We start from the raw sequence: 16,102 nt of genomic DNA, 5'->3' as shown, positions 1-16,102 counted from the left end.
TCAAACAATAAATTTGTGTATGTTTATCCAAAACCTGCCAAGGAGTCCAATTCATTTTGTTGTGTTTTTAAATACTTTGTGGAAAGTTCCCATTCTTCTTTAAACTCACAGTTGTCCTTGTCTCGCAGTTTGTATGTCAATTTAGCCAGAGTTCCAGAGGCTTTAGAAGTCTAATCCTAGGGACCCCCTGCGATGCAGGACTCTCAACTAAAGCATTCATGTCGGGTCTTTTAATTGTATTTCTGTTGTTTCTTTTATATCTTACAAATTGCATCTTAACCACATTCCTACAGAAGTTGAACTGTAATGCAATAGAATGCGAGGAGCAAAAGAAGGAACTACCGTATTTTTTGCTCTCTAAGACTCACTTTTCCCCTCCTAAAAAGTAAGGGGAAATGTGTGTGTGCGTCTTATGGAGCGAACACAGGCTGCGCAGCTATCCCAGAAGCCAGAACAGCAAGAAGGATCGCTGCTTTCACTGCGCAGCGATCCCTCTTGCTGTTTGGGCTTCTGAGATTCAGAATATTTTTTTTCTTGTTTTCCTCCTCCAAAAACTAGGTGCTTCTTGTGGTCTGGTGCGTCTTATAGAGCGAAAAATACGGTAAAACGCAATTAAAACTATTTAATGGGAAGGGTGTACCACCTCCCATCTTCAGTCGCAGAAAAAGCAGGAGCCTTGCTCACCATTCGGCTGAGATCTGACTGAATGGGAAATATAAGAGCCATCTTCTAATAGCTAACGGGCTGTCGCGTGGCTTGTATTCTGCTGGTCCAGAGGCCTGGGCTAAAAATAATAGATCCAAATGACCAAAAAAAGCAGATTCCGACTAAACATCAGGACTGTGTAAGAGCTGTTTGACAGTGGAATGGGCTTCATCGGGAAATGGCAGACTCTTCTTCCTTGGAGGTTTTTAAGCAGAGGTTGGTTGGTCTTCTGTCATGGATGCTTTGAGTTGAGAGTCCTGCGAAATAAAAAATTTAAGGTCTCATATATATAATAAGGGACGCAGGTGGCGCTGTGGGTCAAAGCCTCAGCGCCTAGGGCTTGCCGATCGAAAGGTCGGCGGTTCGAATCCCCGCAGCGGGGTGCGCTCCCGCTGCTCGGTCCCAGCGCCTGCCAACCTAGCAGTTCGAAAGCACCTCCGGGTGCAAGTAGATAAATAGGGACCGCTTACCAGCGGGAAGGTAAACGGCGTTTCCGTGTGCGGCTCTGGCTCGCCAGAGCAGCGATGTCACGCTGGCCACGTGACCCGGAAGTGTCTCCGGACAGCGCTGGCCCCTGGCCTCTTAAGTGAGATGGGCGCACAACCCCAGAGTCTGTCAAGACTGGCCCGTACGGGCAGGGGTACCTTTACCTTTACCTTTATATATAATAAGTGTTCAGATAACCTGGCAAACAGGAAAAACAACAACATTCAAATTTCTGTTGTAGACCACCTTTTCTGTGATGGAGGTATGATGTTTGTGGGGGGTGGTCTTGGGTTACACCCCTTCTGTGATGTATGTATGATGTATGGAGGGGTGGTCTGGAGCTCCAGGGCAGGGAATTTAAAATGTCTATAAGGGCTTGCACACCTTTGTTCGAGGTCCTCCTCCTTTCCTGCGTGTGAGGGGAGCACCCTGTTGCAACAGCTTTAATAAAGATCAGGCTTACTAGCTGCTTTGCTTCTCAATCTTCTCTGGTTGGCCTCTGTTATTTTCTCCTACCTACAAAGGACTGTATAAGGGCTCTTGTGTCCCCCATACGGGAATAAGGGCAGATTTTTGTTTATTACACCTGCTTTCACCTTTACAAGTCTATGATACTACGATGGGGCTTCCTAAGTCCTTGCAAAGCCTACTTCACTGCAATCTGTTTCTGGCCAAGGGAGGTGACAGCTCAGAAACCCAGTCAAGGGGATCCCCCCCAAAATTAAGGCATCTGCAGTGCGCCTCCTTGGCTCCTGGCGCAGAGAGGGAGAGAGGCGCGAGCTTGGTGCGCTCGGCTTGCCAAAGGTTAAAAAGAAGTGAGCTGGATTCCTAGAGGAGACGGGGAAATAAAGTGGGGGGGCCAAGTCCTCCAGAGCAAAAGCACCTCCCTCTGAATTCTCTTCCTGCAAAGGGAGCTGGTGGTGGCTTTTGTGTCTGAAGTGCTGTAGAGATCTGGTGAGTCTTTTTTCCTTCCTTCCATAGCATGCATTGGGGAGAAAGGGGGTGTCCCAGGGCTCCAGGGGGAGCATGCATGGGGGGGTGTTCAGCTAATGCTTGGGGGGGCAGCCACCACCCCCCAAATCAGGGAGCAGAAGTTCCCCCCCCCCCCCCCCGCTCCCTCTCTGCAATGCCAGGGAGGGGGCGAGTTTGCAATAGGTCTTGCACCTCTAGTCTCCCTTTGCCACTTTGGGGAGGGTGGGGGTCTTTAAGGCGGGGGAGGGGGGATGGAATGCAAAGAAACCACATTTGGGAGTAAATCGCATGGGTAACAAGAGGTCCTAAGGTTTGGAAACGTTTGGGCATGGAATACACTTTTTTAAAAATAAAAATAAAAATGAATACCTGACCTACAGAGATGAGAAGAAATAAAGGCCCGTGGGAAATTGAGGGCAGAGGAAAGAAAGCGCTTTTCTCCTGCTGCGATGCATCGTCAGAACTGTGGAACTCACCGCTGCAGGATGGGCAGCAACCGTGCTTGTGACCGGCAGTTGCTGGGTGGAGAAAATAATAATAGCCTCCAACATTTCTCCTGTGAAAATAGGGGTGCCCTATTTAGTGGGACGCGGGTGGCGCTGTGGGTTAAACCACAGAGCCTAGGACTTGCCGATCAGAAGGTCGGCAGTTCGAATCCCCGTGATGGGGTGAGCTCCCGTTGCTCGGTCCCTGCTCCTGCCAACCTAGCAGTTCGAAAGCACGTCAAAGTGCAAGTAGATAAATAGGTACCGCTCCGGCGGGAAGGTAAACGGCGTTTCCGTGCGCTGCTCTGGCTCACCAGAAGCGGCTTAGTCCTGCTGGCCACATGACCCAGAAGCTGTACGCGGCCAATAAAGCGACAACCCCAGAGTCGGCCACGACTGGACCTAATGGTCAGGGCTCCCTTTACCTTTATTCCTATTTTATTTTATTTTATTTTATTTTAACCCCACCAATTCCCAGGGTTCCCTGGCAAGAACGATTGATTGTTAAACCACTCTAGGGATGGCAACCGTGTAACTGGGATGTATGTGTGGGTCAGGGTGGGTGTCTCCTAGCAACCCTCTGCATCCTTAAACCATGGTTCCCAGTATCCTTTGGAGGGTGTCATGACTCTATAAAATATATAGTGCAGACGAGGCCTGTATATTTGTTTTCTTGAGGGTTTTTTTTCTCCCTCTCGTGCTGTAAAGTGTGTGTGCTTAGTTATGCAAAAGCCTCAAAAGGTTGGGGGGAAGCGGAAGAATGGCAGATGCAAGTAATGGACTACATGGAATTGGCGGAAATGACCGGCAGAATCCGAGACCAGGGAGAAGAGTTGGTGGAAGAAGATTGGAAGAAATTTAAAGACTATCTACAGAAACACTGTAAAATTATTGAATGTTAATGACGTTGGAATGAAATGAAGTGGTTCTAGCAATAAGGCAAAATAAGAATATGCAAGAATGGATTGATATCAGATGAAAATTTGAAGTTAGAATATGTGAGGATAAACAATTAAGGGTAAATTAAGAGGGTATGAATTTGCTGAACAAATTTTTAAATGGAATACAAAAAAGGGAGGTGTGAGGAAGTCATGAAAATAAGTAAATGAGTGGTAAGATATTAGAAAGAGGGATTTTTATTTTTTATTTTTACATTAAATTTTGGTTTTTGTATTTTCTTTGTGTGTTCTTTGTTTACTGTTTTGTAATCCTTTTTTTGTTAAAAACTTAGTAAATATTTTTTTTTTAAAAAAAAAAAAAAGGTTGGGGGGAAGCCTGCAAATTCCAACAGGCTCTCCCACCCCACTTTCTTGAAGCTCTATGTGTGTATTATTGAGGCATTTTCCCCTACGTTTGTGGCTTTATGTTACTGTTGTTGAGGTTATTATTATTGCCATGGGCGTAGGCCGGGGGCGGGGGCAACTGCCTCTCCCGATCAATTAAATAAATAAAAACACTTAACTAAAAGGAGAAAGCTTTTGACCAATTTTTCTGAGCACTTGGGGTCAACAGAAAGTAATTCAAAACAACTGTTGTCAAGACATTTCGTTCCGATTCTGCTAGGCAGAGCCAGACAGAGAATGATGGCAGGTGGGTGTCTTGCCCACTCCAACATTTAAATCCTGACTACGCCCATGACTATTGCTGTTGCTATTATTACAACATTTATTACCCAGGGCGGGTTTAGAATTCAATATTTAAAAGAGTTGGAACAAATTAGAATCACAGGAATAGGGTGGGTCCAGAAAACACATGGATCCAGGTGGCAGAGAAGAAGGTACCAGGCGTGCTCCTCTGGGGAAGGAATTCCCTAACTTAGGATCCGCCGCAAGGATGCCTTCTCTTGTACCACAACCACCTCAAACTCTTGAGGGTGGTGAAACTACAAAGAGGGACCCCTCTGCCAACCTGAACATCCAAGATGGTCTGTGGGAAGGAGGTGGTTCTTCAGATATTTGGAGCCTAAGTGAGCACCTTAAATAGGGCACCTGAGCTTCAGGTGGCCATGTTGACTCCAGGAGTACCCTCAAGCATATATGACTGGGGGGGGGGGTTAAATGATGTAACATCATCATCATTATTATTATTATTAAACCACCCATCACCCTAAGTTCCATGGGCAAGTTACAACATGAAAACACTACTACTACTACTACTAATTATTATTATTACTGCTACTACTATTTATTGAGTTTATATACCGCCCTATACTCGGGGGTCTCAGGGCGGTTCACAAAATAAACTCAAGATATAAAACCACAAAATATCAAATAAAAATAAAAACAACAACCCAACAGCCACCCCCAAAACAAAACATTTTAAAAGGGCATAGGGTGTAAATAGCGTCAACCAAAGGCCTGGTTGAAAAGGAACGCTTTTGCCTGGTGCCTAAAGGTGTATAATGAAGGCGCCAGGCGAACTTCCCTGGGGAGAGCATTCCACAGACTGGGAGCCACTGCAGAGAAGGCCCTGTTCTCACGTTGCCACCCTCCAAACCTCTCGAGGAGGGGGTACACGAAGGAGGGCCTCAGAAGATAGGTTCATATGGAAAGAGGTGGTCCTTGAGGTACTGCGGACCTGAGCCATTATTTGTTGTTGTTGTTGTCATCGTCATCATTATTATTATGGCATCCATCTGACTGGGTTGTCCCAGCCACACTGGGCAGCTTCCAGTTTAAAACAACTTACAATCACAGAGTCTGAGCTGGTACAGTCTAGCCCTGGTTCCTAGCAAGGTGCATCTATGCTTGCTCGGGGAACATTTTGCTTCTCCTGACAGTGTTTTAAGTTTTACAACAGAATTATGTATTTGCTCTGTAGGTTTGGTAGCACCTCAAATTAGGACAGACAGAACTTGGCATAAGACAAAGGGATTCCTTCAGATCCTTTGGCGGCTTCCTGAGAGCCCATATGGATGAACAAGACTCAGCTGGCCCTGCAGCAGGAAGGGACAATGCCATCCAAACTGGGAACAGTGGGGGATTCTGGGAAAACTCTGTGCAGAAGATCCTAGGTGAGGAGGACACCCCCAGCTCAAATGTCCAGAGCCAGCAGTTCAGGCAGTTCTGCTACAAGGATGCCGAGGGACCCCGAGACATTTGCAGCCGACTCTACCACCTTTACCGCCAGTGGCTGAAGCCAGAAAGGCATACGAAAGCTCAGATGCTGGACCTGGTGATCTTGGAGCAGTTCTTGGCTATCCTTCCACCAGAGATGGAGAGCTGGGTGAGGGAATGCGGAGCGGAGACCAGTTCCCAGGCAGTGGCTCTGGCCGAAGGTTTCCTCCTGAGTCAGGCTGAGCAGCAGGTGAGAGAGACTTTCCTCTGGGTAATCCCAAGGGGCTCAGAACATGAGGGAGACTCTCCCAAAATTCTCTACTAATTGCCCATCCTTTTTTTGAAAAGCACCCCGTTACCTTTAAAGTTTTTGCCTCTGCCATTGTTTTTCTAATTCTTCTCCCCATTCTCTGTTTTGAATCCCTGTTGCTCTTACAGAAAAAGGATCTGTTTGCAGAAATGGGCACTGGCTACTCTGAGATGAAGAAGACTCAGTTGCAAACCAGAGAAAGGCCACTGGGTAAGGATTAATTCTTTTTTCTCTCTCTGTTCGGTCACATCCTGTTGATTTTGAAACGAATCTGTGAGTCCTTTTCATAGCTGTAAACTTTTCCCTTTTCTTGCAAGGAATCCTATCAGTATAAGGGAATTTCCCTTAAAAAAAAGGTAAACGTTGACAGCTATGGTCTTTTACACTTGGGTCCAAAAGCCCAAGGGAGGAGAGATGTATTTTGACACAACTAAAGTATGAAATGGGTGTAAACATGCACTCAGCAGGTGAGATTGTTTCGAAGGCCCACCTGTAATTAGTAATAATAATAATGATAATAATAATAATTTATTTATACCCCGCCCATCTGGCTGGGTTTCCAGCCACTCTGGGCAGCTTCCAACAAAACACTAAAATACAATAATCTATTAAACATTAAAAGCTTCCCTAAACAGGGCTGCCTTCAGATGTCTTCTAAAAGTTTGGTAGTTATTTTTTTCTTTGACATCTGGTGGGAGGGCATTCCACAGGGCAGGTGCCACTACCGAGAAGGCCCTCTGCCTGGTTCCCTGTAACTTGGCTTCTCGCAGCGAGGGAACCGCCAGAAGGCCCTCGGCGCTGGACCTCAGTGTCGGGGCAGAACGATGGGGGTGGAGACGCTCCTTCAGGTATACAGGACCGAGGCCGTTTAGGGCTTTAAAGGTCAGCACCAACACTTTGAACTGCTTAACCTCTGAGAGAACGGCTTCCCAAATTACCTTTGTCTCTCGCAGGTGACAAAATGATGCCAGCAGGACCTCCTCATCCATCATTTCATGGTGGCCGAGGGGAAGCAGCAGCTGAGGAACCAGATCAGGTAAGAGGAAGGAGCATTGTGGGGAAAGAGGTTGAAGAGAGGGGCAGTTGGGTGCCTCTGGGCTGGAACGAATTTCTCCCCTCCTCTTTCCTTTGTCAAAGCTGCCCTTAACAAAAGCTGGAAAAGCTATTCAATAAGGTTTATGTGCTGAGAATAAAAGCCGCCTCACCTTAACTAGCCTTCGGAATATCATTAGTATCATTTATCGGGACTTGGAGTTTTATTTATATATTCATCGTTTAATGCTAAAATAGGCTTCTAAGTAGTTTGCAAACCACAGCAAACAGTGGCCAGGATTCACCTAACCACCCCATCAGTTGCACCATAGGACTTTCGCCATTTCCTTCCGCCCCCCCCCCCTTATGCCCCTTGAAGTTGGCTTTCGGGCATCCCCCCCCCCAAAAAAAAAAAAACAACGGCACTTGGAGAGAGTGGAGAGGGGATCCTTCCATCTTGCAAACTTGAATGCCCACGCAGACAGAGTGATTTGGAGAGCAGACTGTTGAGTTCCACCCGTTTATACAATGATTAATGCCCACCATTAAAATGCACAACAAAAAAAAATCTCATTAAAACATTAAAATAAGCACGCATAATTAAAATGTGCAGCAAAACAATTCCATTAAAACAACAAACTATATATATATATATATATATATATATATATATATAGTTTGTTGTTTTAATAAAAATTTCTGTTTTGCAATTTTAAATACTCATTTTTACATCCTTAAGCACGTCAAAGAGCAAGTAGATAAATAGGTACCACTCCGGCAGGAAGGTAAACGGCATTTCCGTGCACTGCTCTGGTTTCACCAGAAGCAGCTTAGTCATGGTGGCCACATGACCTGGAAAAATTTTCTGTGGACAAACGTCAGCTCCCTCGGCCAGTAAAGCAAGATGAGCCACATTCATGACTGGACTTACCGTATTTTTTGCCCTATAGGACGCACTTTTTCCCCTCCAAAAATGAAGGGGAAATGCGTGTGCGTCCTATGGGGCAAATGCAGGCTTTTGCTGAAGCCTGGAGAACGAGAGGGGTCGGTGCGCACCGACCCCTCTTGCTCTCCAGGCTTCAGGAGAGCCACAGCGCCAGTCCCACAAGGTCGGGGGACAGCGGGGAGGCGGAATGCCGCCATCCCGCTGTCTCCCGATGTGGTTTGGAGGCTGACGGCAGGGAGACGCGTGCTTCTCCCCGCCGCCAGCCCCGCAAGCTCCGGGGACAGCTGGGAGGCGCAGCGCGTTCTCCTGCTGTCCCCGGACCTGGTCTGCATGCGGGCGGCGGGGAGAAGAGCGCTTCTCCCCGCTGCCGGCCCCACAAGCGCCTGGGGGGGAAATAAAAAATTTTTTATTTCCCCCCAAAAAAACTTGGTGCGTCCTATGGGGCGAAAAATACGGTAACTGTCTGTGGCCCTTTACTTTTAAGATATCAATGACTTCCCTTGTAGTCTTTCCATGGTTCATATCACGTATCATAAATCCCTGCATATTTTACAAAAACTATACCATGCGGTACAGGGACGCAGGTGGCGCTGTGGGTTAAAGCCTCAGCGCCTAGGACTTGCCGATCGAAAGGTCGGCGGTTCGAATCCCTGCGGCGGGGTGCGCTCCCGCTGCTCGGTCCCAGCGCCTGCCAACCTAGCACTTCGAAAGCACCTCCGGGTGCAAGTAGATAAATAGGGACCGCTTACCAGCGGGAAGGTAAACGGCGTTTCCGTGTGCGGCTCTAGCTCTGGCTCTGGCTCTGGCCAGAGCAGCGATGTCACGTTGGCCACGTGACCCGGAAGTGTCTCCGGACAGCGCTGGCCCCTGGCCTCTTAAGTGAGATGGGCGCACAACCCCAGAGTCTGTCAAGACTGGCCCGTATGGGCAGGGGTACCTTTACCTTTACTATACCATTCGGTATTCCATTATTGCATCCATCAAAGCTTAATTACACTGTTGAATTTATCTTAATGCTGCCGGAGTTTACAGCTGTAAACAATTATTTCCCATATATTCAATAAATGTTTTCCAGTCTTCTCCAAACTTATGTGCTTCTTGTTCTCTTATGCTATATGTTAAGTCTGCAAGCTGTGCATATTCTGTCAACAACAAACAGTTAACAGGCAGAAAATAACACAGTGATGTGTAAATAATATTTATGCTGTCTAAGAGGAGGACATTTTTCTTTTTCTTTAGGGTCCAGTTTGCTTTGAAGAGGTAGCAGTTTATTTCACAGATGAGGAGTGGGCCTTGCTGGATGCTGACCAGAGAGCTCTGCATAATGAAGTCATGGAGGAGAACTGTGGGATTATGGCTTTTCTGAGTAAGGCTCCCTGTTGGATCATAATTTCTTTTTTGAAATTCAGTACCTGTCTGTGATGATCCTCCAATATTTTGATGTAGCTCAACTGAACATCTCGGGTTCTTACACCCCAACAGATAACCTTGAATGGACAATATCTGTTGTTTTGACTGTGAATAATCTTTCTCCAGTTTAGCCATTTTGAACAATGATCAGGCTGGTCTGAACTGCTCAGGACTTTTTAAATGTAAGCTTCAGAGTTGTTAGGGGAGCTGGAAGTAGATTCTGTCAGGTTTGTTGTTTTTTATTTTTGCTTCTGTCAGTTTCTGGTTGGCCAAAGAGACTACTGACATTGGAGATGGAGTGGATACCATGACTGGGCCAAACAAAATCCATCCCAGGTTTCTTGAATCTCAGGTTCCCATAAATATGTTGTGATTCAACAAAGGCAGTGAACCCTGTAGTAAGACCTCACATCAAACTCCCTTCTGTTCTTCTTCTATCACAAATGTTAATTAGCATTGTTCAATAATTTGGGGGCCTATTTCTTCCTGATGCTCTGATCCTTTTCTCTCTTTATTTACAGGTGGTGATAAATCGGAAATTAAGAACAAGGGAGACAACAACAAAATCCCTTATGAACATTTGGAGTGTAGAGATGGCTTCAGTCAGAGGTTCCATTCCACTTCCCATCAAATAAATCCCACTGGGAAGAAATTATATCAGTGCTCAGAATGTGGAAAGAGCTTCAGTCAGAGCTCAAATCTCACTTCCCATCAAAGAATTCATACAGGGGAGAAACCCTATCAGTGCTTGGAATGCGGAAAGAGCTTCAGTCGGAACTCGCACCTCACGTCCCATCAAAGAATCCACACCAAGGAGAAGCCATATTACTGCTTGGAATGTGGAAAGAGCTTCACTCGAAACTCAAATCTTACTTTACATGAAAGGATTCACAGAGGGGAGGAACCATTTAAATGCCTGGAATGTGGAAATAGCTTTAATTCCAAGAGAAGTCTCACTTCCCATCAAAGAGTTCATAGTGGGAAGAAACCGTATCAGTGCTTAGAATGTGGAAAGTGCTTCACCTGGAAGGAAAGTCTCACTTCCCACCAAAGAATTCATACAGGGGAGAAACCATATCAGTGCTTGGAATGTGGGAAGAGCTTTAATACAAGCACAAACTTCCGTCGACATCAGAGAATTCATAGTGGGGAGAAGCCATATCAATGCTTGGAATGTGGGAAATGCTTTAATACAAGCACAAACTTCCATAGTCATCAAAGTATTCACCGTGGGGAGAAACCATTTCAGTGTCAAGAGTGTGGAAAAAGTTTCAGTCGGAAGGAAAGTCTCACTTCCCACCAAAGAATCCATACTGGCGAGAAGCCATATCAGTGCATGGAATGCGGAAAAAGCTTCAGCCAGAGCTCCAATCTCACTTCCCATCAAAGAACTCACAGTGGGGAGAAACCATATCAATGGCTGTATACAAATTTATTTTTAGGAGATTTTATTTAGTACACGGGTGAGGATTGCAGTAGGATCTCATCATTTGCCAATGGAGCGAAAAAGTTGCTGCTGTTTCTCAAAACCATGAACTGCATTTCAGTGCCCAGTATTACTTCATTTCAAATAATAATAATCATAATAATAATAATTTATTTATAGCCCGCCCTCCCCAGCCAAAGCCGGACTCAGAGTGGCTAACAACAGCTCTGTGAGGTACACGTCATTGGCCAAGGGGTTGAATACCTTCTTCATGTCTGGAGAGAGGATAAAGAGAGATTCGGCAACACTGATGAGGTAGCCATCAATGCAGGGGTTTTCTTTGGCCCAGGATTCATGTACTTCAAGAGCCTCCAAGCTGCGAATTTATGGTGCTCCTGATCGCCATCATCATCTCGGCATGTCTAGGATGATGGTGGCATCAGATTGTGGCTCCTCCTCATGTCTGCTGAACACACAGGACATTTGCCAGAAAAACCACAAGTTTGAGGACTTCCTCTGTGAGAAGGTAAAGGAAAGGACTCCCGTTAGGAAGAAAGAGTTCTCTGTTCATCATACCTCAGAGGTGGTTGGGTGCAACAGCAAGCAATGTTTATTTCCTTCAGCAACTCCAGTTATCATCTGCACCTGTATGATACATGGAAGAAGGCTTAGATTGAACCAAGATTCTGAATAACATGGCTCAACCCAGTGCCAGCGTCTTCCACCTTATTCCATGCTACATGCACAAAGCACCAGATCTTCGCCAGTGGGGCACTTTTGTCAGTGTCTCGCATATTTTCCTTGAGCAGCTGACACTTTTACTTCCTTCCTGGTGTTAACTGAGATTTAGTCAGTTATAGCAGTCGGCATATTTTTGAAACCATGCTGGGTGGCCGTGTCTCCAGTCAGGGCCTTGCGACCCTCTTCACCTGAGGCCTTCACCCCACAGATTGTCGAGTTTCACATGACCAAGAAGACTTGTTCTTCTTCCTCAAGATGTATAACCTGCCTACCAATCTGTCACCTTTCGGACCTTTCCCCTTAGCTATTACAGTGGTGCCCCGCAAGACGAATGCCTCGCAAGACGAAAAACTCGCTAGACGAAAGGGTTTTCCGTCTTTTGAGGTGCTTCGCAAGACGAATTTCCCTATGGGCTTGCTTCGCAAGACGAAAACGTCTTGCGAGTTCTTGCGATTTTTCCCCTTTCCCCCCCCCTTTTTCTAAGCCGCTAATAGCCGCCGAGCCGCTAATAGCGCTAATCCGCTAAGCCGCTAATAGGGGTGCTTCGCAAGACGAAAAAACCGCAAGACAAAGAGACTCGCGGAACGAGTTAATTTCGTCTTGCGAGGCACCACTGTATTGAATGCAAATGTATCTATTGTAACATAAAATGTACTGTAAAGTACGTTGACGTTGTAAATACGTTTTGTTTACAAATAGTGTTATGGTATACTAGGGTGTGATGCCCTCATGTGCCCCCCCCCCCCCGCTCCCAAGGATCCTCAGGAGAGAATGAAGTCTCCAGAGATTCCTGATGATCCCTGTTCTCAGAGCGAATTGGAGTTCCTGTGATAGGATCACTTCTTAGCTGAAATTCCTCTCTGCCTATTGATGTCAGGCAGGCAGTTTTGCTGTACTCTCTTCGGCGCCGGCTTAACGTATGTTTGTTCAGGCAAACCTTTCCAGATGCACGGATGTTGATGTGTTTCAATCTGATATTGTTAATGTTAACATTTTTACGGTTTTAACTTTGCTGTTTAATTTAAAAGTTTTTTATTGTTTTCAATGTTTTTTAATTGATAACTTTGACACTTCTGGTCAAACCGCCTAAGAGGTTTTGTTACCGTCCGGTGGCATATAAAGTTTTGTTAAATATAAATAAATAAAACCCACCCACTCCAATGTGTATATAGGGGGAAAGGCTTAGAAACCTGTTTTGTTTTGTTTTTCTGAACACTTGCAATAGGGACTTCTTTTGCAGCCAAAGTGGTGTGGGGGGGGGGGAATACTGCTTTCTTTGGCTCTGTGTGCCTGTTGCCTGCTGTAAGCATAGCAGCTCAGTGCAACCTATTACAGTGGTGCCTCGCAAGACGAAATTAATCCGTTCCGTGAGGCTCTTCGTATAGCGGTTTTTTCGTGTTGCGAAACAAGCCCATTGACAGCTTAGTGGATTAGCGCTATTAGCGGTTTAGCGGCTTTTAGCGATCAGCTGTTAAGCGGCTTATCAGCGGATCAGCTGATAAGCGGCTTAGCGGCTTAGGAAAAGGGGGGGAAAAGGGGGGGAACCCGCAGGAGCTCGCAAGACATTTTCGTCTTGCGAAGCAAGCCCATAGGGAAATTCGTTTTACGAAGCGCCTCCAAAACGGAAAACCCTTTCGTCTAGCGGGTTTTCCGTCTTGCGAGGCGTTCGTCTTGCGGTGCACCACTGGATTTGGGAGTTAGCATAAGCATTGAAGCATGCTGGGATCGCCCTCTCGCTTTGGCCCTTACTATGGTTTTTGAGATTAATTTAAAGACCAGACTTCCTGTCTCCCAAGATGAAATAAAGCAAGAACTGACAGCAATTAGCAGTACAGTGGTACCTTGGTCCTCAAACTTAATCCATTCTGGAAGTCCGTTCCAAAACCAAAACGTTCCAAAACCAAGGGGCGGTTTCCCATAGAAAGTAATGCAAAATGGATTAATCCATTCCAGACTTTTAAAAACAACCCCTAAAACAGCAATTTAACATGAATTTTACTATCGTAACAAAACCATTGATCCATAAAATGAAAGCAATAAACAATGTACTGCAGTCACACAATCACTTAATCAGTAGCTGAACTGGGTTCCACACAGTCACACACAAAAAAGAGCCGCAAAAACAAAAATGCAAAATAGATAGCAAGAACAGACAGACCTCAGCGTAACACTCAAATCGGGAGTATGGCACTCAAATCGGAAGCATAACACTCCAAATGGAAGTGTGGCACTCAAAACAGAGCACATTCGAGTTCCGAAAAAAAGGTTTGCAAACCGGAACACTTACGGGTTTGCAATGTTTGGGTTCCAAGTTGTTTGAGCAGCAAGGTGTTTGAGAACCAAGGTACCACTGTACAGAGTTTGACCAGGCCCCTTGTCCAAAAACTTAACTTGCCCTCTTTTTCTGCATTTATTTCTCTTTTGCTTAATATCTAGTGTTCATTGGGAGTTTTGGGCTGATGGGAACCTAGCTGCAGAGGTTTACTGCCCACTGTTACCATGGGTTTGAATGATATTGTTTATACATGCTTTAGCCCCACTGAAATCCATGAGACTAAAAGCAGTCCTGTGGCAACTTAAAACAGTAAGAAATTGATTCAGACAGAAACTCTCGTGGGCTACAAACCCCTTCATCAGATGCATGAAATGCTATCCTCAGTTATGTGTATCCCCATGCTTCTGTTCCTGACAGTGTCTATTCGTTCATTCACAATGTAGTTGTCGATAACAGATATCCTAGCACTGGAATGTCAGGTTTAACTTTTCCCATTGCTGATGGTGAGCATATTCCTCAAAACCATTGCATGAAATAAAAATAAAATATCCTAGATCTTCATGAAGCAATAATTCAAAGAGTGTGGTAAGGTGGCTGCTGCTGTCTTCTTCTAATTAGGAGCCTTCTAATTAGGTCACAGTTCCTGTGCTGAAATAGTCTGTTTCGCCAAGAAATCAAAAATTTAAAGACCTGCCTCCCTCAAATACCGAGAGCTCACCTGGAGTACCGAGAGCTCACCTGGAGTACTGTGTCCAGTTCTGGGCACCACAGTTCAAGAAGGACACTGACAAACTGGAACGTGTCCAGAGGAGGGCAACCAAAATGGTCAAAGGCCTGGAAACGATGCCTTATGAAGAACGGCTAAGGGAGCTGGGCATGTTTAGCCTGGAGAAGAGGAGGTTAAGGGGGGATATGATAGCCATGTTCAAATATATAAAAGGATGTCACATAGAGGAGGGAGAAAGGTTGTTTTCTTCTGCTCCAGAGAAGCGGACACGGAGCAATGGTTCCAAACTACAAGAAAGAAGATTCCACCTAAACATTAGGAAGAACTTCCTGACAGTAAGAGCTGTTCGACAGTGGAATTTGCTGCCCAGGAGTGTGGTGGAGTCTCCTTCTTTGGAGGTCTTTAAGCAGAGGCTTGACAACCATATGTCAGGAGTGCTCTGATGGTGTTTCCTGCTTGGCAGGGGGTTGGACTCGATGGCCCTTGTGGTCTCTTCCAACTCTATGATTCTATGACCACCTACAGTTTCCAGCACCCTTTGCAAACTGCAGTTCCTGGGATTCTCATGCAGGGAGTGTGTGTAAAAACGTGATTTAGATGTACTTGGCTGTGCAAAACACCCATCCCAACTCCTAATTTGGAAAAGGGAAATCACACGGCACCCTTTCACCTGCTTTGATGGGGGCAGCCCTGTGTGCTCCACTACAGTTCCCAAAACAACAAACCTCTGGTTACGTGAAACATTCAATAAACACACAAGACGTAACCAGCTGCACATTTGAAAAAATAATATATACTATTCATTGTACTGAATTGTAGATTTCAACAGAAGTAGCTCATAAAGTTCAACAAAACAAGTAGAAGACCCAGTGGATCAGTTCATTCTCTAATCAGTTTATTCCTTTCACAGAGGAATATTAGCCTTTTTTCGCCGTCCTAGGCTTCATCAGTAGTACAAACTACTATGCTATAAGATCCACTGTCCTGTAATATCATATATGAGTTTGTATTACTGTACTGGTGAAGCCTAGGACGGCGAAACAAGGCTAATATTCCAGAAATCCTTGTCTTATTGATTCTATGAAAGTATTCTGTGGAACTGCAACAACCTTTTGTGTGAATTGTTGGACTCTATGAACCGACAGGTGGAATAGACACTTTCACATATATGGACCTTATGCATAAACTGATTAGAGAATGAACTGATCCACTGGGTCTTCTACTTGTTTCGTTGAACATGAGCTACTTCTGTTGAAATCTACAATTCCATACAAAGAATAAAGGTAAAGGTACCCCTGCCCATACGGGCCAGTCTTGACAGACTCTAGGGTTGTGCGCTCATCTCACTCTAGAGGCCGGGAGCCAGCGCTGTCCGCAGACACTTCCGGGTCACGTGGCCCACATGACGAAGCTGCTCTGGCGAACCGGCACCAGAGCAGCACACAGAAACGCTGTTTACCTTCCCGCTATAAAGCGGTCCCTATTTATCTACAGTGGTGCCTTGCGAGACGAAATTAATTCGTTCCGTGAG

The 16,102-nt window shown here is 45.6% G+C and overlaps 2 protein-coding genes across 2 annotated transcripts in view; one reads left to right on the top strand and one right to left on the bottom strand.

The window, feature by feature from the left end:
- The first annotated feature begins 2,030 nt into the window (after positions 1-2,030).
- Positions 2,031-12,036, top strand: LOC307208609 (uncharacterized protein). The gene is made up of 6 exons (XM_079963394.1): positions 2,031-2,145; positions 5,469-5,954; positions 6,143-6,224; positions 6,968-7,050; positions 9,232-9,358; positions 9,924-12,036. The coding sequence occupies exons 2-6, from the start codon at positions 5,559-5,561 to the stop codon at positions 10,856-10,858; spliced, it is 1,623 nt and encodes a 540-aa protein (XP_079819520.1). The 5' UTR covers positions 2,031-2,145; positions 5,469-5,558; the 3' UTR covers positions 10,859-12,036.
- A 2,929-nt stretch (positions 12,037-14,965) lies between these two features.
- LOC307208537 (uncharacterized protein) overlaps positions 14,966-16,102 on the bottom strand; it is a 100,116-nt gene continuing 98,979 nt past the window's right edge. The window contains exon 7 of the transcript XR_013835188.1: positions 14,966-15,090. The gene's annotated coding sequence lies outside the window, so the exon portion shown is untranslated. The remainder of the gene's footprint in view (positions 15,091-16,102) is intronic.

Source organism: Podarcis cretensis, assembly GCF_951804945.1.
Source record: "Podarcis cretensis genome assembly, chromosome: 2".
In the NCBI taxonomy this organism is placed as follows: domain Eukaryota; kingdom Metazoa; phylum Chordata; class Lepidosauria; order Squamata; family Lacertidae; genus Podarcis; species Podarcis cretensis.
Note: the sequence above shows the minus strand (reverse complement) of the source record. Positions and strands in the feature narration are given on the sequence as shown.

Bases quoted from the DNA above. Each gene is read 5' to 3' on its own strand.
- LOC307208609 (XM_079963394.1), top strand. From the start codon at position 5,559: ATGGATGAACAAGACTCAGCTGGCCCTGCAGCAGGAAGGGACAATGCC. The intron at 5,955-6,142 runs GTGAGAGAGACT...TTGCTCTTACAG, and splicing joins TGAGTCAGGCTGAGCAGCAG to AAAAAGGATCTGTTTGCAGA. The intron at 9,359-9,923 runs GTAAGGCTCCCT...CTTTATTTACAG, and splicing joins TGGGATTATGGCTTTTCTGA to GTGGTGATAAATCGGAAATT.